General features: G+C 38.2%; 3 protein-coding genes and 1 long non-coding RNA gene across 5 annotated transcripts; 3 read left to right on the top strand and 1 right to left on the bottom strand.

The window, feature by feature from the left end:
- Window positions 1-765: 765 nt before the first annotated feature.
- Window positions 766-5,461, top strand: LOC134861510 (interleukin-4 receptor subunit alpha-like). Its single transcript, XM_063878771.1, has 9 exons — window positions 766-845; window positions 1,335-1,428; window positions 1,929-2,049; window positions 2,161-2,333; window positions 2,560-2,711; window positions 2,795-2,963; window positions 3,215-3,323; window positions 3,459-3,531; window positions 4,342-5,461. The coding sequence occupies exons 2-9, from the start codon at window positions 1,359-1,361 to the stop codon at window positions 4,816-4,818; spliced, it is 1,344 nt and encodes a 447-aa protein (XP_063734841.1). The 5' UTR covers window positions 766-845; window positions 1,335-1,358; the 3' UTR covers window positions 4,819-5,461.
- A 176-nt stretch (window positions 5,462-5,637) lies between these two features.
- On the top strand, window positions 5,638-8,968 carry LOC134861511 (uncharacterized). The gene is made up of 4 exons (XM_063878772.1): window positions 5,638-6,219; window positions 6,645-6,944; window positions 7,346-7,436; window positions 8,063-8,968. Exons 1-4 carry the CDS (start codon window positions 5,847-5,849, stop codon window positions 8,544-8,546), a joined length of 1,248 nt encoding a protein of 415 aa, XP_063734842.1. The 5' UTR covers window positions 5,638-5,846; the 3' UTR covers window positions 8,547-8,968.
- A 120-nt stretch (window positions 8,969-9,088) lies between these two features.
- Window positions 9,089-19,424, bottom strand: LOC134861513 (uncharacterized). Its single transcript, XR_010165418.1, has 4 exons — window positions 19,214-19,424; window positions 13,042-13,109; window positions 12,082-12,213; window positions 9,089-10,054 (listed from the first exon to the last, which is right to left on the bottom strand). It is a non-coding gene; the product is annotated as an uncharacterized LOC134861513 (long non-coding RNA).
- Window positions 10,829-17,420, top strand: LOC134861512 (protein rapunzel-like). Of its 2 annotated transcripts, XM_063878773.1 has the most exons (4): window positions 10,829-10,844; window positions 11,728-11,806; window positions 14,448-14,539; window positions 15,098-17,420. In XM_063878773.1, exon 4 carries the CDS (start codon window positions 15,144-15,146, stop codon window positions 15,825-15,827), a length of 684 nt encoding a protein of 227 aa, XP_063734843.1. In that variant the 5' UTR covers window positions 10,829-10,844; window positions 11,728-11,806; window positions 14,448-14,539; window positions 15,098-15,143; the 3' UTR covers window positions 15,828-17,420. The 2 variants fall into 2 exon arrangements, with proteins under 2 accessions (XP_063734843.1, XP_063734844.1); XM_063878774.1 differs by lacking the exon at window positions 10,829-10,844 and having other exon boundaries at window positions 11,609-11,806; window positions 15,114-17,420.
- Window positions 19,425-19,512: the final 88 nt, after the last annotated feature.

Raw genomic sequence — 19,512 nt, 5'->3', positions numbered from 1 at the left:
ATTAGTCAATACATTATTTGCTTATTATGTTACCAATGGAAAGCATATAGATTTAGAGAAAATAATGGGGCCCATAAGCAACCCATGGGGTGCACCATAAGAGAGTGTCACATGGAGAAAATTAAACTATCAAGTTCAGTGTACTGAGTAAATGTCTGTGTCCATGTACAAAAGGTTTGTATGATCATGGTTATGTTTTATAAAGTGTATGATTGCCGTAAACAATTCTATTCTTTGGCACAGTAATATCGGTCCAGTTGTTATTGCAGAGGGAGCATGGCCTTTCCATAAATTCCTCGAGTTTTCTATTTCTTTAAAGAGTAAATAATGAGTTGTTTCTTTTATTTTTTGGTATTATTTTTGTGTTTTTCATTTCTTCTATGTACGGTGTTTTGTCCGTATATGTAGGTGATAGAATAAGGAATTAATTGACACTGACTGAATTAATGATCACTGACTGGTTTGTTGAGTATTATATCGGTTATATTCTGAGCAGTACACAATTTAGTGACCATTCTTTCCTTCAACAAAACAACACATTTTGACATTGGTGGGGGGCTTGATCACAAAAAAAACCTTAATTCATAGAAATTTTCAATGACTAATAAAATCAAGTCAACAAAAGGACACAAAAAACATTTTAAATCATATTAGTAAACTGTGGCTGGGCTACAAAAAAAGTTTCACTAGCATTATGATCAAAAGCAAGAGCATGTGCCCAAACCCAAAAAGAAAAAAAGATACTGTGTCATAGACTTCCTGTGATGGCACCGGTGATAAGGTGAACCTCAGTTCCACCACTCATTCACCGTCAGAGACATCAACACGTCAGGACATCCCCCAAGGTAATAGAACTTTTCCATTCTTTATACATCATAGAGCACATGGCAAATTTGACATTTCTTAAATAAATGTTAACTTGAGGTATAATATTCTTTTGTAAATTAGTTTTATTTAATCACATGTGTATACAGAGAGATACATTGCTACTAATGTTGGTGTATTGTGACTGTGAGGTAATGCGGTCATTTTTCAACCAGAAGGTTGTGGGTTCAAACTCCGATTTGCTCCCGATGGCATGGACAATGGTGCATAAATGTGTGTGAAAGGTAGTTCTAGAGCAAAAGTGTACTGCTCTGTATGAATGGGTGGGAATGGGGTGAATGACATGTAGTATGTAAAGCACTTTGAGGGGTCGAAAAGACTGGATAAAGCACTATATAAGTACAAGTCCATTTACCATTTACTGGAATGATACATTACTTGTTTTAATGATACTGATAACACATTCAAAGAAGACACTATAATAACACATGTTTAATTCATATTCAAAGTGTGATACTTCAATCAATGGAGACATGAAGTGTCTGCAGCTGCTGTTCCTGTGTTGGTGCTCCAACATCCTGACTGTGACCAGCTGCATCAGAGGTACCGCTCACCTGTCTGGACACTTAGATGTTTTATATTGTGGGAAATGATTTAATAATGCAGTGTATAGGCAAATTAGGGGATTTATCATAGTTATCATGGTTTAGATCTCTGTGGCATTTACCCTCTGAATCTGATAGTGTCATGTAAAACTAGAACAAAATAATGAAAATGATCCAATAATGGACAAAGCTTTTTTTGTGTGGAAAAGGTTTGCTTTTAATTCTATCCTATGAATAACAGAACAGATAATAATTAAGTCCATACCCATAAAATAATCATAAAAGCAAAAAAGAAATTGCTAAAAGAAGATCAAATCCAACTGATACGAACAGCATGTAATATAAAATCATATAAAACTGACTTTTTTCAAGTAAGGATTTGTTTTTGTGTAAGTGAATTAATTATGTGGCTCTATTGTACATGTGTGTTATGGCACACAGTTGCGTTACCAAAATGTGCAGGGCAATAATCTTTTCTTATCTTTTTCGTTTGTGTAGTTGATGGATACTCATGTGTGAGTGCCTATTGGAATTCAATTACTTGTGATGTCAACATCACTGGTATTCCTGTGGGACAGACAAACACCATCTTCAACCTGACATTCACTGAAATAGATGGGTAATTGTACTTCTTGCAGGATAATATGGATAAATGGAAAATGTTCCATTCTTTTCACAGAAACTAATGTTATGCCATATACATTATAATGGTCTGTTGTTGTTTTTGAAGGGATGGGATGACTTACCACTGTCCACTTGTTGGGGGGAATCACACTTTCAGTTGTGTCTGCAATGTAACTAAGGACTCAGAGGATGTTAACAGTGTTGTTTCCTATAACATAACACTTTGTCTCGAATCTGACTGTCATTGTTTAACAGAAGCATTTCATCCATCACACAACAGTAAGTATGAGTTTATTGTAACGTATAACTGATGTTAGAGTGACTTATATGTGCGTTGGTGCCTTATTTCAAACATGCCTGCGTCCTATTAGAAGATTACAGAACATATTAAGAAACTAGGATATTTACAAAGTAGTATTAGGGAGAGATACCAAACAACAAATAATAATGTTGCAAAATGGGTTGTATATGTTGGAAATATTCACATAAATGTGTTTGTAATCAGTTCAGCTGACACCACCGCATAAACCTGAGGTCCAACAAACAACAGAGACTATTAACATCACCTGGACAAGTGGGTATGAAAATCACAATTACATCGAAAAAATCCTTGAATTCATCCTCCTACTTCAAAGATCTCAAAGCACTGAGAGCAATGTAAGTCATAAATAATACTTTGCTTTTTGTTTTGATATATCTAAACATGATTCATTTGTTTGATTGTTTTAACCCTTCCCCAGGTCTTTCATACTTCTTCAAAAACGACTTATGTATCGATACCAAGGTCTAGACTTAAACCAGATGCTACATATTGCATTAAACTGAAATCTAAAATAGATCACTTTTCATACAATGGAATTTGGAGTAAATGGAGTCCATCAACATGCTGGAAAACTGAAGCAGAAGAAGGTGACATGACACTTTTTCAGTATCTCAAAGGTTTTTCAGCACTGACTGTCACTGATATTCAGATCATTTATATGTTTTAAGTATGCTGTTAGCTTTATTGCACTGTGTGTATGTTTTATGAATAACTTGAGTCAGAGTTTCAAAGATCTGTATCAACACCTTTGTAGAATAATGCAAAAATAATCACCAGCCATCTAATACACTTACAGTCATCGTTGTAGTATGACTCACTGATTCTGTATTATTTCAAGACACTTTCTCAGAACAAGACAACACATTATTCATTTTGATCAAATCTCTGGTCCCGGTGTGTGTGGCGGTTGGAGTCATGCTGTTTTTATTCTACAGCCCCACTGCAAGGTAATCTATCTACACTTTGAAATGACGGGGAAATGACAATTCAAGATCATCATAATCGACAAAATGTGCTCTTCATAGTGGTTGCTATGACATGGATATAATCAATCTAACCTTTTTTTGTGATTTGCATGACAGGATGAAGATAAAAACATTGTCCCACACACCATCACCAGCCTCTTTCTTTCAACTACATGGAGGCAATCTCCAGGTAAGGTGCTAAAGCAATTTTTTAATGACAACATTAACAACAGCCTCTACCTTAGGTATGAAGTGTAGTCCAGAAGTCTGTTGGTATTATTACATTGAATACAATTTTACCACAGAGGAAATAGTCTTACAATTCAGTGGTCAGAAATACTTGGAAACAAAATTAAACAAAGACAAAGAAATAACAAGACATAAGTTATACATTTGGCCATTTCTTTACTCAATTGCAGTGTTTGTCAAAGAAATGTACAAGGAAACGTCACAGAGAATGCCCACACACTTCCTGTTTATTAAAAGAGCGTGTGTAATAATTTGTGAGGTATGGCGTCTTTAAAAAGTCCATAGGGAAGTAAATGTCTCTGTGAGGCTGTAGATACAGCAGCGCTTTAAAATGCTAATTTCAGAATGTTGCACTTCCCTGCTCAAAGTGAAAATGCTAACATGCAGGTGATTGACAGCTACCCTGGTCATCTTAGTTGTTTGTGTTTACTTGCTAACACTAAACACAATATCAGACCAATGCAATTGATTTTATTTATCTTACATACACCCAAGCTGTCAATAAAATAGATCAGGATTTTGACCTGGATGAAAAGTCAGGGGATCATTAGGAATTTTTACTGTTTGAATATGTAAACCAAATATCATAGCACAGGCAGAGGCTGAGATATTAAAGTGGTGGGGAAAAATATCAGCTCAAACGATCCAATGTATCAATGGAGAATATGTAATTGTAACTCCGCATGTAGCATGTTTCAGTGAGAATGACTTCATCACACCTAATGTATCTCCATGCTTCTGATTTTTTTAGGAATGGCTTTCACCTAAAGGCAAATTTGTGTTAGCATACAGAACTGAGGAGATTTTGACAACCGATGATGTGATTGTTGTGCCGAAACCCATTACAAAGGAGCCAGAGGAGAACGTTGACTTCCACGACCCTACAATACATCTGACCTTCACTCAGTGTCAAACCTCCTATGTTGGTTTACCCGGTATACATGAGGCCTCCCCTCCTTTAACTATGATCTGTCCAGGGAACACGTCTTACACCCAGCTCCCTTCCTCTGTGTGGGGGGTTGGCATTGGAGGGATAGAAGTTGCCTCCTCTCCACCTGAAGATTTCCTAAACATCAGCTTTGCAGACTCTGGCTGTGAAGATCCGACTCAGAGCCCAGAGTGCAGTTTACCAAACAGTCCTGTGAAGAACATCCCACCACTTTGTAGTGATTACTGCGTTCTCAACAAAACAGAAAAAGGCTTTGCTCCTGTTTTAGTCTCCAGATGAAACAGCAAATTGTTGATGCTGATTTCCTTGCAAGATGATGAGAACTAAAAATAAGAAATGTTCTTGTCGGAGAAACCAAATGTGTCTGACTACAATGGCTTTATATTGCATTGCAGGAAAAGGTCATTATCAGTCTTGATGCTTGTGTGCGTACACATTTACTCTAGTGTTGCAGGTATGTGTATGTTTTTATGGCTTGAATTTCCTGCAACATAGATGACCCAGTTGAATGTTATTGTTTTATATATCTCCCTCTGCCTTGGCTTACTTACATATGTTACACTTGACACATTAGCAATACTGATCACAGAATGTAAGGACTTGAATGTGCATGATTTTACCAACAGATTTCTGACTGTAAATGTTTTTATTTGCATGTGATTTTATTTTATCTTCACCTGTTAAAGAAAATAAATGAGGAGAATAAAATACAAATGTATTTCCTGGAAGAGGCCAGTGTATACTGTTTGAAGATATAATATATCTTTTTGGAGATCAATAAATAATAATCTCAATTAGTATATTTATCAGTATTTCTGGAGGAGCTTATATTGCATAATGTCTTTTTGATAATTGCTGGAGGGTGACCTTACATTTCTGAGTTATTCTGTTGATTGTTTGGTGCATGTAATGCAAGACACATGGGAAGTTGTACCCTTATGTTGAACAATGATTCAATTATCAATTAATTAAGCTAGTCAGATGAGTCAATACGTGTATGTGTTGATACCAATATTGTTCACTAATAAGGCTCTAATGCCAGTATGAGCAGTCATACGACCCACCAGGGGGCGCTGTGAGTGACTGCGCTTGTGACGATGCAGGAAGCAAACCTGCAAGTGTTGTGTTGCAGTTTCAACGTTAGCTAAAGACACTTCTGTTGTGTTAACGCTTGCAAACAGCATTTAAATTTAGAGTTAAATGTTACTTTATTGCTTTTAGGGATCGTTTGTCTGCGGTGTCTCAGTGACTCGGCATCTGATCATCTTTGACGCTCTCCAGACAGCTTTGCGAACCTGATTGTGACGATGAATTTGAACAAAAACAAGACTTTGCACCCACACATGCACGATGAAGAAGCTCTTGTAGTGGAAAACGCCATCAGGCTTGCCGTGGACTCGATAATAAACGTGCTGTACGGTGTCAACAGCGCCAGGGCTCGGGAGTACCAGCGGACGGTGGCCGACAGGGACAAACAGATCCAGCGGCTGCAGGGCAGGTTGACGGAGATCGAGCAGGAGCTACAGGTGTTTCAAACACAGGGATGCACCTGCCAGGTGTATGCAAAAGAGCACAGCTTCATGGGATCTCAGACCTCCGGTGAACCACAGAGGGGAGAGCAGAGCTGCAGCCACACTGAGATGAGAGCAGAGCAGCAGGAGTGTGACATCAGCATCGCTTGTAAGTAAACGTAAAGTTCATATCAGGGTATTACAGCAACACCAAAGAGGGAAGAAGTACTCAGATATTGTACTCAAGTATAGGAATACTCTTTACTTGAAGTCGATGGGTCAAATGACATGGACGCTATTACGTCAATGCTTAATAAGAAAATATGTGCCACTGACGACACATTTAGAGCGAGAGTTATAATGTGAGCTAAACTGAGTAAGAAGAAGACGACCTAAAACTAACACCAGCACAGTAATTTCCCAAAATTACGTTTTTCTGACTTAACTTCTCAAGTATACAAGTTTAATTGTGGTTGTGGTGTTGTTATGATTGTTTATTCACATCCTTGGCTTGAAACCTACTTTGTTTGAGAACTGTGTTTAGCTCCAGATAGTATTTTAAAATATAAACAATATGGCTGTTTTTCTTCACAGTGGGTATTTTTGCAAGACCCCCCTTACACCTGTCCTCCCAAAGCCACGAGTCAGCTGTTCCATCTTCCCCCTGCAGAGTGGGTCTGGAACCGTCCTTCACCCCGCAACCCTCCGCGTCCTCAGGTTTATTCGATGCAGCTAGGAATCTGCCTACATCTCCCAACAGCTTCGTCATAAAAGAGGAGCCGTGTGATATCGACACAGTTTTAATCAAGTGGGAAATGAGCGAAGAGAATTTCGAGGAGCATCAGGCGAGCACAGGGAGTCCAGCTCAAGACAATGAAGGCCCAACTGAAGAAGGTAAGAGTATCCTACCTTTAATTCCTTTTAAACCTGAAAATTCACAACATTACATTAACAAAATGATCTCTCAATTCAAAGTTGTTCTATGTTGTATGTTCCTGAAGCTTAATTTAAACTATCACATTGTTGTTTAATAGGGAAAGCACATAGTTATTTAATAGTCAAAACTCCTCACTATTGCATTAGAGAAGTTGGGCTTATTGTAAGGAACAAAAAATATATGTTTAACAAAGTGGCTTTTTAAAAACTGTATTTTATTTTAATTCTGCAATGGATTATTTTCAAACAAGACCCAGCTCTGTGTATCATTCTTAAAGAAGACAAAATGTGGCTAAATCCTGTCATTGTCAGTAGTGTTGTACGACTAAGAAATTGTGTATTCCTTTTTATCCCTTAAGACAAAATGGAGAACACAGAAAAAAGAACCTTCAGGGAGAAACCTCATGCAGACCCAGGAGGACATTGCAACCTTCACGAAGAAGACCTCAGGTTAGTTCATTCATACAGATTACCCAAATTAATGTGTGATGCTTGCCCTTTTTTTTTACCTCTTTAAGAAAAAGTCCCCCCAAGTCCATGTATTTGTTTCCCTTTGGATAACTAACCATTAAAACACAGTTTTTCAATTGTATGAAACTTTTGTTGTTGGAATCTGTTCTTAATAGTTAATAGTTTGACTTTTTTAAATCATCATGTCATCAACTGTGGCAACTGAGGACTATTTTCAATACTGAAACATTTTATTAATCATTTATTCAAACACTTTCTCATCTCAATTTCTAATTTCTTTTTTATTTCAATGTAACTTTATATATTGTGTATTTATTGGGCATTTTTGCCTCTATTAGTAACTTAATTGAATAACTTAAATGACGGCACCATTGTCACAGTTACCGATTTGTTTTCTGTTTAACCACTAATTGGATATTTGACTAATCTTTTACCTTTATTAAAACGTAGCCTCAATTAACCAGAATGCAATGCAGTCGGTAGGCCTGAAATTAGAACATTCCAAAAACAAACAAAAATAAGAATTGATTAGATGATATGTTATGTCACATAACAGGCTGGATAATGGTGAAAAACTAATGTGTGATCTTTGCTGACCTCCTCAGGAACAAAAAGCAGGACCTGCTAACATCCGAGCGGCAGGAGGAGGCTCAAAGACTGAAGAGGGCTGCCTGGAGAGCAGCTTCAAGGCGCTACTATGCCCGAAAAATAGCCCGCCAGCAGGCAAACCCTTCAAGCTTAGGCCCCTTCCCCCTACAGCGCAACTTTCCCCCTACACGGTTACCCCCATTCCCCCCACGGTCTGGCCCCTTCCCGCACATTACCGACACCCGGTATTCCCAGCCGATGTCTTTCAAGGATAAGAGGAGGAGGCCGCTGATCTCTGAGTTATCTGAAGAGTCTCAGTCACTGCAGAAGGAGGCCTGGAGAACCTCGTCCAGGAGGTACTATGTTCGAAAAAATGCTGACCACCAGACAGAGCCCACCCAGTACCCACAACTGCTTCAGAACACTGAGTCATCCAGAGAAACACTGGGACCCAGCAGAGGGGGATCCCACTCTAACAGTGGCGGCATAATGTGCAGCTGATTGATTCGTTTTCTATTCTACATATCTAAATATTCGTTTCATTTTGTTATGTAAAAATACAATTTGTTATGGTTTGTACTGATGTTGATGTTGGTCTCAGGTCTTCTGATATTATTCAAATATTGTGCACTCGAGTGTTTAAAATCATTAATTTGTGTTTTTCTTCATAGTTTATTTCTGCTAATAACCCTAAAAACAACACTGCATTTATATGACTTTGATTCAAATTGATCACCCTTTTATTATTTGCCTTCATTGTTGCATGCCTGTGGGAAAGTCTAACTGCAAGCTAAGATTAAATGACTCTATTCCTGGCTGATGTAAAGCTTTTCTACCGTATTATTCTGTAAAAGCATCTGCATTAATACAGCGCCCCTGGAGTCAAACATCTGTAACTACAATAAAGGTAGAGCTCAAATGTTGTGCTCAACATTTCTGTGTAAATTATTTTAAAAAGCAATAACCAGTAAAAACAAATACTGGAAAACTTGTATTTTCCCTTTTTTAAAACATGTTAAATAACAAAAATAAAATAAATGCAATTGTTGTATAGTCTTTTAATAACAGGCTGTAAAGTACTTCGAAAAGACATTTCAATTACTTTATCTCTAATTATGGCATACTTCACTGGCTTTTTTAGGATTTCTTAATGAATAATCAGAGAAATATCAGAAAACAACACAAAGTATAGTGTCGAAAGAGGTGGGGGGGGAAAATCACTTTACAGTATTGCTTAAAATGTCATAGTATAGTGGGTCAAATTTTAAAAAATAATTAAGGGAAAGTATCTCAAAACAATTGAAATAGTTGAACAGTGATAAAATAGCATGTTGAATTAGTATATTAGTTTGTCAAAAACATCATGAAAAGCACAAAGTATAGTATGTCACAACATTTCATTGAACATATTTGTCAACTATATGAAGAAAAATAGTCTCAATAGTTTTTCGAAGGTCTAGTTTATTGAAAAATTAATAGTATAGCATGTCAAAAATAATTGAACAATATATACAGTATGTACAAAAATACTATACTGTATTATTTTAAAACATTTATTTTTTACATATTATACCATTACTTATTTTCCACAATCGTTGCAATAATAATGCAACAGCTTCTGGCAACATGGCTTCTTAAGATTAAACATCAAACAAAATGACCCCTGAGTAAATGAAACTTTATCTGTAGTTTGTTCTGGAAATTCTGCTAGAAAAGACAAACAAGATTATAATGTATTCTTATTTTAAAATATTCACACATTTAAGGAAACCAGACAATATGAGGCTTGTTTGGTATCAAATACAACAATACAGTATGCTCAGTGCTATATCTTAAATAAAAAAATAGTTCATTTAAAGCCCACATGCTGAACAGCTACAATATATAAACATTTATAACATGGTTATATATGTATTTGTACCCACACCTCTGTGTATCCTGTGCTGAATACACTCACTGGCCTGCAGAGATCATGATTGATGTCATCGAAGCGCTGCACCTGCCACCAACTGAAAAAAAACAAACAGATCATCTTACAACAGAAGCTGTTTGTCACCAACCTGAACATTAGGAATTTTGACCGCCAACCAACGCACAGCTGATGTTGCACAAGTGCGGTTATTACAGCAACATATAGGATCTGTGAGTAGGTTATTCATCGCACTTCAGTTTGAAATGTGATCTGAAACAGCTGCACAATGAGGACAGGCGTGCGTCCGGCTGGAGCTCCGGCTGTGTGAGTGTATTGAATGATGAGCTACACATGCGCCTGTTTTTTCAAAAGATCCGAGTGTAAGTTGTGGTAATTTCTGAGCAGATAACAAGGTCTTTGTCATTTCTAACGGAATACACTCACCATTCATTTCTATGTTTTCCTCCAATACAAGCATAGCGAGGACAGGGCTTCCCTTGTGTTGCTGTTGCCTGAGGCTTGGAGAGACAGTGGGGGATACGGGGTCTTTAAACTGCTGGAGGCTCAGGTCTGGACACGCAACGAGGCAGACGCCCATCATATTTGTGGCTACGTGTTGTTCTAATACACGACGTAAACATCACAGACATCAGCTAGGATCAGGGTTGTCCTTTAACGCTGGCAGCTGCCAACACAATTTGCATAGAGGTTTATTTAGGGCAAAACAGCTTCAACCGTCGTCATCGTCATCCCCCACACAAGAATCCACTGGATATTTCTGCATGTTTTTTCGTGTATGGAGCTTTTATTATTTTGTGCTACAGGACTACTGCTTGTTCAGGTTTGGATAAAGGACCAGACTAAGGCTACGTTTGCGCACTGAATGGGTGCGTTTGTAGCTCAGGTTTTGCCTCTTTAGATGCTACTGTTGGTCCAATAGAAGACAATAACAATCGTTGAGGCTATGTTGTAGTACTGCTAGTATTAACACAAATATATTTAAGTAGTTCAATTTTAAACAAGTTAAAGTATTTACTTTATAGTCTGTAATGCTAGCTGCGCTATTTGGTACATTCGACTCGTTGCAGTTAACTCTTAACTGAACTTTATATTCCAAAATATTTGAGTGTAGCGTTCGATTTTTTTATACAATTTGTAAGATTTAAACAAAATTGTTGTTATAATTACCTTTTAGGTCGGAAAGACTTCAATTTGTTTTCATCCTGGAACCTTTAAGGGCTCTATGTGCCTTTGGATGCACCTGTGCACTTTTGGAGAAGTCCATTTGGTACAAAGCGCTCCCTTCGGCTGGTTGGATTCTACGCTCATGAAAATATTTTTCTTCCTGTTTTTTTGGTCCAGTTTACAAGAAAAGAGTCAATTTGACTCATAAATACAACCAATTGACTATTTGTAGGCTCTACAAGATGCCAAGGGGCTTGGCAAACGCACAAAAGGCAACAAAATGCGCCTGAGAGTTTAGCTGAGCACTAACTAACAATCGCCCTTCAGTATCAGCTGTATAACTACTGGATGGACCATATTAAGTGGAAAACATAGGGGTGGGACATGGTGTATTTGAGGAGTGGGTTTTGCTGTTTAATGCCATTGACATGCCATTTTAAAATTTTAAAATGGAGAATATTTCTATTAGGGTCCAAAATGTCATTTTTCTGGGTTTTGGGGTCATTCTGGGCTCTTACAAATGATTTAAGTTCAATGTGATCACCCCTACATGTTCAACATACATGGAAGTGTCCTTTTTTGCAGGGATTGCTGGGAAGAAGAAGGAGGCTGTCGAGGTAGAGTCTTTGGAGAGGGAGGTGTAGCCATAGACACTCTCAAAAAGGTAAGAAATCCTCTCTTCTGCTGAGTCTAATGCTGCCCAATGTTGGCTTAGAGGCAGATGGAGGCTATATACTCCATATTTAGATGAAGAAAGTGAGGTTTTCAGATATATTTTGGTGTATAGGTTCTGTTATAGATCAGGGTGGGTCAGGGCAGTATGGTGTGCATTGAGAATGAAACATGGAGGCACGGCTAGGGGGAGCCATAGCTGGGCAGGGAGGCAGCTGCCTGGGCCTGAGCTGTTAGGAGAGAGGCTGTTTTATTTGTCTTACTTACAAAACAGAAGAACTCCGGAAGATACTTCATTGTTGAATGCTAGTCTCATTAATATAGTTATTGTTTGAACTGCAGTAGCCTCAAGGGTGTACACTTCCTTAGAAGTGTCAGAACTGCCAAACAGGCTGTGATCTGTAAAAAGAGAGAAAACTGTCATTTGACTTGAAGAAGTGACAGGAAATCATTCAAATAAGAAATGAAAACATAAAATATGCACTTTAGGAACGACTTAAAAAGAATATAATGTGTAAATGTGGATTAGCCTAGCATTGGTGCTATCTTAGAAAACATTCAAGATGGCCACTCCACTACAGGGAATCAGGTGAGAGCTGCCTGTCACTTCCTGATTAGACAGACTTTGTTTTGTTTACATATAGTCCAATGTTTCTCCCCAGATATAGCTGTAACCTTATGTTACCTTATAGGTGGTTTATGCATAAACGCACAAAATTGTTGAAATAGTGCAACACTTTAGGCCAAGTCTTTCTAAATGCATGTGGGTGTGATGTGAAAGTGAGTTCAATAAAAAGGCCTTGTGGCTGCAGATCAGTCATTGGTTAACCCATGAAGACCTCTAATATGTTTTGTTTATTTACCCTTTATTAATATCATCTTACTTAATTATAAAGGTCAATATGATTAAACATGAATCCTCAACAGTCTTCAGATTATTAAAAAATGGCACAAATGAATCAAGCTGACTGTCAAGACATGTCTTTGGAGGTGAAGATTACAATTAAACTTCATTTATTTTGCACAAAGGGTTAATAATTTAATGCAGATTAATATGAAGCTGCAGGAAGCTGTCAAATTCACCGAAAGCCCTCCCATGTTTGATATAGTCCAAATAATATTATCCAGTACTTTCAAACAATATCACTGAATATCACCTAACACCAAAAGTAGGATTATCTTTTAAGAAATGTCTGTCAAATAAACTGTAATTAACCCTTTCATTACCTGCATCTCCTCCTGCAGTTTGCCGTCATCTGGTGAGACATGGAGTGCTCTCTGTTGTAGATCATCCTCTGTGAAAACAAGGACACAGTTCTAGAAATGAAACACATTTGAATATAATTTTATCATAGTTTTGTAGTTCTCAAAACACCAACTATCAAGTAAATAACTCTTCATCGGCAGTCATTATAGAACAAAGCAAAACAATACATATTTATGGTCAGAGCAGACATCTTTCAACACAAATACTGAGAGGATGTAGTTTATGATAGGACATCATTGAGCACAAGTTTTATTTCAAGACGCATCTTACAACATTTTATAACATTAGTTACGTGTAGTTTTCCACAGTGTTTGAATAAGACCAACATTTGCCTAATTTTTGGTTGGATTTGTGCATTCAAATATATATTTTTTGTAGTAAATCAGAATCTAAAGGGTTAAATCCTGCTTCTGAGCGTCACTTCTTTCAGTCCACAGTGATGGTGCTGAAATCAGAGCTAGGACGTTATGGCTGTTTAGTCGTTATAGGTAGATTACTGACCCCTCTGGTCAACACAGGTATTTTAGGCAGGGATTCTATAAAAACAAAACAGAAACAGACACTAGTCACCTCAGTAGTGTGTTTCTGTCTCTGGTCATGTTTGAATATGCTCAGCCGTGTGGTCATCATGTGTGTTTTTAATATCTGTGTGACTATTTTGTAATCTCAGACTACATGTGTCTGTAGTACCAGAGCACACAGCCGAGCCGTTTCTGAGGTGTAAGATAACAGAGTACTTCACTCAAACACTCTTTTCTCTTGCAGTGCTCTGAGTTCATGAACCACAGTTACCTCTGTGGCTAATGTCACTGTGTTTGTAGGAAAACATACCCCTGTACAATCCTGTGTTTACACAAGTGTCAGGTGTAAACAGGGTGTTAGCTACTGCTCCCTCCTCTAGCCTTCAGCAGCTCAGATAGAGTTGACTTAAAACATCCAAGTCCTTCCTCTAATCTTGCTTGGAGTCATGTTACATTTCTGTACAGTATTCATTGTTATGTAATAAACAAGTCCTACGGCTCAGTCTACTGTAGCATATTTGTTTTTCCAGAGAACTGCTGCAGCTCTCGGTCCCGCCCATTATCTCCTTTAGCTCGCTGCTGCTGCTGAGGAGCTATCAGCTCAGCCCATAGAAACACACAGAGAGCAGCCTGGTGCTGAAAGGCTCCAGTGCTGAATAAAGCTCCGTCACACTAAAGAGGAGAGGCTGTTAACTCCTTCACTGCTGAAAGCTGCTTACCAGCAAGGGAGAAAATCTGTTCACTTCCTGGTTTCATAGAGACCCAGTGAGCCAAAATCCAATGTGTTGGATATATTTGAATCATGTGAGTCTTGTGTTTGAATCTTTGTCTGTCTTTTGTTTCAGGAATCACCCTTATAAGGACCAGTGTCCCTTCTTACTGTAACAACGGCAAGACCAGAATCCAGTGCTAGCCTAAGCAGAAGAAGATATTTGATGTAAGATGCTCCAACTTCTCCAACAGTTAAAAATCAAAACATTTTCACTACCATTTGTTTTCAATGGTAACATTTTTAGTCAAACTGCCATGAAATGCTTATTTACTATGCGTCTGTCTAAGAAGTATGAAAAGAACTCAGTCTGAAAGTAACTGGAAGAATCCGTTACTAATTATTATAAAGTGTTCATTTACTTTCCTCTATGAATCGGATAAATACAATTGTCAAGAATTTGGAATCATCATTGATTGAAAACATTTATATCTCCCATAAATACAAACTTCTTTCAAACACAACATCTACAGTTAATAACAAAGGCTTCCTGTTAAAATAAGTCTAGCATTAAACTCTTTAGGGTTGTAAAAACCTCCATTTAGAGCAACACAAATTGCTTGAGTAGCACTGATAAAATGAAAGCTCATGTGGCTCTTAAATAGGAAACTTAATGCAAGTATGTATAAACAACAAGGAGCCTTGTTTTGATGAATGTGGCTGTAGCATCCTAAAACCACCGGTTATGATAAACTGTGATCTTTTTTTCTCCCACATTTTCCACAGACTCATCTGCACACAGACATCTCCACATCTGCACCGCAAGGACAACATGATGGACGAGGATATCATCGAGGACCATGCTAAGCTGAAGCAGGGCCTGGTCAAAGTGCTCCAGTGTGTGGCCACTATCTCTTCAGCAGCAGCTGTGGTCAACCCCATTTTTGGCGTGGCGGGTTCCCTGATCCGGGTGGTGCTGCACCACGTTGACGACGAGGACATCCGCACCCTGAAGCGTGAGTTCGGCTCAGTCAACCGAGCGCTGGATGAGCTCTCGCAGAAAAACCGCAACGCGCTGATGCAGATCAAGAAAGAAACACTGGACGGCCAGTACTGCCGTGTGGAGGAGAACCTGAAGAACCAGTTCAGGAAATTCATGGAGATGGTGGAGGCGCGGCCGGAGCACCGCGAACGCAAGAAGTGCGACTTCGAAGACAGCTATTCCAATGACTTGGGAGACCAGAACCTGCACACGCTCTACGACGGCGTGGTGGGCAAACCGAAGCTCTTCAGCAGACCCATCCTGGAAGTCTACCTGAAGCACTCGCTACGCGACCGTCGCACGATGGAGCACCTCTGCAAACGCCTCACATGTCTGTTCTGCATCGGCCTCATTGCACTCATGGGATACGCTGCCGTCATCGGAGACGACGAGGAGGGCCTGACCGAGGAGTGGGCCGAGAAGATGGAGCACGTGCAAGAGAAGATGCAGGAGGCTCTGAGCATGTGCACTTGAAGAAGAACAAGCTGCTGTTCCTTCGTATTCAGGAATCGCATGTCCAAATTCCCTGTGTAACTCTTTCCTCTTAGCTTTTTTCTCTCCCAGTAAGCACTTTTCTGAACATCTACTTCACTGCTTGACAACCCAGTGATAAAAAGCAACAATAGGCCTCATTCTTTGCTAAGTTTGATGAGTCCAAACTTTGCTCTTCCGGTCGCACCATGTATGTTCTGTCCAGGTTAAGCACTACAGTGGTTTTAATTGATTGACAACACTAAGATAAATAGGACATGAGAGCATTATAACTAATCATAAATCTACTTTGAAAGCTAAATGATTAGCATTGTAGTGACAGATTTATATCACGCAAGATATCACTGACATCTATAACTCAGTCTTTAACATAAATGTACGTAGATTCAGTTTGTTGTATTGCGATGCATCCCCGCATTATGTACTTTCTTTTGTTTTACACTACATGTTGTTTCGAATTGACAACTAGCCTGGCCATGCAAGTTTAGAGAGGAACAGGAAACAAGCTTCATTACAATGTTACTCCACTAGAGGGCCTCATGTCAGATCCTCAAAGTGATATAAGGCTACATCATCTGTTGAGATGTCTTATAAAGACAGGTTGAGCTATCAATCAAGTTATAACATAAAAAGCAAAAAAAAACATGGAACAAATATTTCCTGCGCTATGAATGTAACTACAGATATGAAATCATTTAATCATTATCAAGCACTACAAATGATCATACTAGTTCTGCAACATACCAAAACATGTGCCACAGATTGTTTGTTTTCCATGCATGCTGTGACTACCCATAACTGATTCATATTTGTTTTTTACTTTCTAAATGGGGTATTGTAGGAAAGTTGAAGTCCCTGGATGAATCCTTCCACTGTTTAATTATCTGTAACATGTGCAAGAGGTGCACCAAGTAGGGTTGTAACATATAGATACAATTATAAATGGGTTGTTCTTTGCTGTACATCCAAATTGACCCTATATATACGATTGAATATCCATTATTTGAGGCATTTTATATTTTATACAAAGGTAAGATTTATTTTCTCTTCTCATTTACTTCCTCATATGACCAGGAGTGCCTACATTTGCAAGTTTTGTATTTTTGTTTTAATCATTTAGTGTGCAGCACTAGTTATGAATGGTTTATACACTACAGTTCATATGTCAAAGTTGTGGTTAAAGTCCTTTTTGTAAGTGTGTGTCTATTTTATTTGTTTGTTTTAGCAACGGCTGTTATCTACAGTTCCAGGTGGGTCAATTTAACGTCAATGTAAAAAACTATATCTGAATATCATCATGTTTCTCAAACTTTACTCCTTTTTACTCTCATCACTTCAACACATAACTCCTAAAGTGGTTTATTGTTCTGTGGCTTTGCCCCGACTCTCATTTTTACAACAGATTCCGTATACGCAACGTGAACACAGTCAGAATGCTGTCGATATGGAGGACCATATGAGAACCTCAAGGCTTTTTTGAAATGCCATATTTGTGAATATGTTGCCTTTTTTTGTTATGAATCTTTGATGCCTGGTTGTATATGTACCACTATAAATAAACACGAGTGAATAATACTGATCTCGAGTCATCATTTATTTAAGGTTTGCCCTCACAGTGGCTGACCTCAACCCCACCCCACTCTGGGATTAACTGAAACACCAGCTGAGAGCAAATATTATACATAGCGTTTGAGTATGTATTTAGTCATATAGTATATTTAGCTAAATCTTATTCTAATGAATGTGCTCAAAAACAAAGATATGTTACAAGTACGGGTACGAAAAAAATATACCTATATTTTAATACTATTGTGTACAAAATATCCTAGTTTTTCAATCGAAAATATAGTGGAATATAAACATAAATATTAGTCTTTTTTTCGTCAGACTTACACAGTACAACAAGTATAAACCTCCTGCACTGATGAAAAAAAAAAGGTTTATGGAGAAACCCAAAAAAGTGAAATGAAAATGCAGAACATTGCGATTAAATGCCAAACAATTGTTAAAAGGTGTAAACTAGGTTTTGATTTAGGGTTTTCTTTTTCTTTTTTTGCATTCACTTTCATTTAAATGTGTCTTCCTCTCAATGTAAACATTTTAAGGGGTTTGCACTTTATTTTATTTGCCCAAACTCTAGCCTCGTTGGTTTCTGGAAAATCTGAGAAATTCATTAATATCAAGTGTATATAATTTGGGATAAAATGTCTACTAAGGACTAAGAAGTGACGTAAAAGGGACGTAAATGTGCAGTTTTCTAATGTGTACACAAGAGGGCGTGAGTACTTCGCTTGCTCCACCATTACACCTGTATCCACTGAACTCCCCGAGGGCCCTCAGGAATGAAGCATCACACTCTGCGTCTCAAAACTGACAATCTATCAAAGGCTACGCCCTTCCTAAGGCCAGCACTATAACACAATCAGAATTAATTAATAAGGAGGATCAAAGAAGGAGCTAAGCCTTTGCTTCAGGTGAAGTAAATGGGCACATGGCCTAGGTTAAAGCCTCTGGAATGGCCCTCATGTACTATCTTTTTTTCCAGCTGAACCGGTTGGACTAACAGCTTAGAGTTGGGGAACCGAAACAAGAAAATGTGCATTGCAGGCGTTTGAAATGCAGATTACTGAGAAACAAAGATTTAAGGTGCTTATACCTTCCCTCAGACTGAGTGATGAGTGTCTCTAACGCCACAAGCGCACGTAGTCTACCATGTGATGGGAATCATTTCTTTCTCCATGACACGAGCTTGTTTGTGAGAATCCATTTCGATCTGAAGAAAAACATTTCAATCGTTTTTTTAATTCAATTTTAAAGTGTATCGCTTAATTTTCCAAGACATATTCATAGATGGCGTGAGTCTCTTCGTGGTTTGGAAAAGAAACGATTTGCGTAATGATTTTATTGTTGTTAAGGGAGGTTCAGATTCGGCTCTCACAGGGCGCGTCGTGTGCGTGCAGATGAGGTGATGTGAGGTTTTATGTCATACCCTGTAAATTCTTTGACTAATAAATAAAAATACTAAACTATTTTTTAACTTCGACTTAAATTGAACATTATCGATTACTTTATACAACCTGACGTACTGATTGTATGTATTCCAAATCTGGGTGGAGAGGTGGCACACATCTTTAGTTATAAATAAACACTGTGGTTGACATTGACACATCCCTGCACATTAACATCTCCGTTAATATGATATATCAGATCCTGAATTCAAACGTGTATTTCACACCACAGCTGTGTGTAGAGCACATCCATGTATGATTTGAGATGCAGTCATTGTAAATATAAAAAACACAAAAACATCAAATTGTCGTATTTACACAATCTAAAGACAAAATAACAATAGTTTCTCGATGTCTTACCTGAAGTTGGGATCCTTTTTACATGCAACTACAGCTGAGGCGCAATATAGGGTTGAGACCAAGGGCGCAAGAGACCTCTTAGGCAAAATCCATCTGAAAAATGTTGGAAATGATGAAGAGCAAAACATATTAAAATGCTGATGTTGTTGAGAGGAGACTGAATCCTCCTTTCGTGCTCACATGGAGACTGAGAAGAAAATGGAACCGACCACATAATTTTCACCACAGTTTGCGCCTGTCTCTCTCTCTTTCTCTCTCTCTCTCTCTCTCTCTCTCTCTCCTTTTCTCTCTCAAGGTCT

The sequence above is a fragment of the Eleginops maclovinus genome, chromosome 3, assembly GCF_036324505.1.
Source record: "Eleginops maclovinus isolate JMC-PN-2008 ecotype Puerto Natales chromosome 3, JC_Emac_rtc_rv5, whole genome shotgun sequence".
NCBI lineage: Eukaryota > Metazoa > Chordata > Actinopteri > Perciformes > Eleginopidae > Eleginops > Eleginops maclovinus.
The sequence above is the reverse complement of the archived record's forward strand: the minus strand, read 5'-3'. Positions and strand labels throughout refer to the sequence as shown.

Bases quoted from the DNA above. Each gene is read 5' to 3' on its own strand.
- LOC134861510 (XM_063878771.1), top strand. From the start codon at position 1,359: ATGAAGTGTCTGCAGCTGCTGTTCCTGTGTTGGTGCTCCAACATCCTG. The intron at 1,429-1,928 runs GTACCGCTCACC...TCGTTTGTGTAG, and splicing joins TGTGACCAGCTGCATCAGAG to TTGATGGATACTCATGTGTG. The intron at 2,050-2,160 runs GTAATTGTACTT...TTGTTTTTGAAG, and splicing joins ACATTCACTGAAATAGATGG to GGATGGGATGACTTACCACT.
- LOC134861511 (XM_063878772.1), top strand. From the start codon at position 5,847: ATGAATTTGAACAAAAACAAGACTTTGCACCCACACATGCACGATGAA. The intron at 6,945-7,345 runs GTAAGAGTATCC...TTATCCCTTAAG, and splicing joins TGAAGGCCCAACTGAAGAAG to ACAAAATGGAGAACACAGAA. The intron at 7,437-8,062 runs GTTAGTTCATTC...TGACCTCCTCAG, and splicing joins CTTCACGAAGAAGACCTCAG to GAACAAAAAGCAGGACCTGC.
- LOC134861512 (XM_063878773.1), top strand. From the start codon at position 15,144: ATGATGGACGAGGATATCATCGAGGACCATGCTAAGCTGAAGCAGGGC.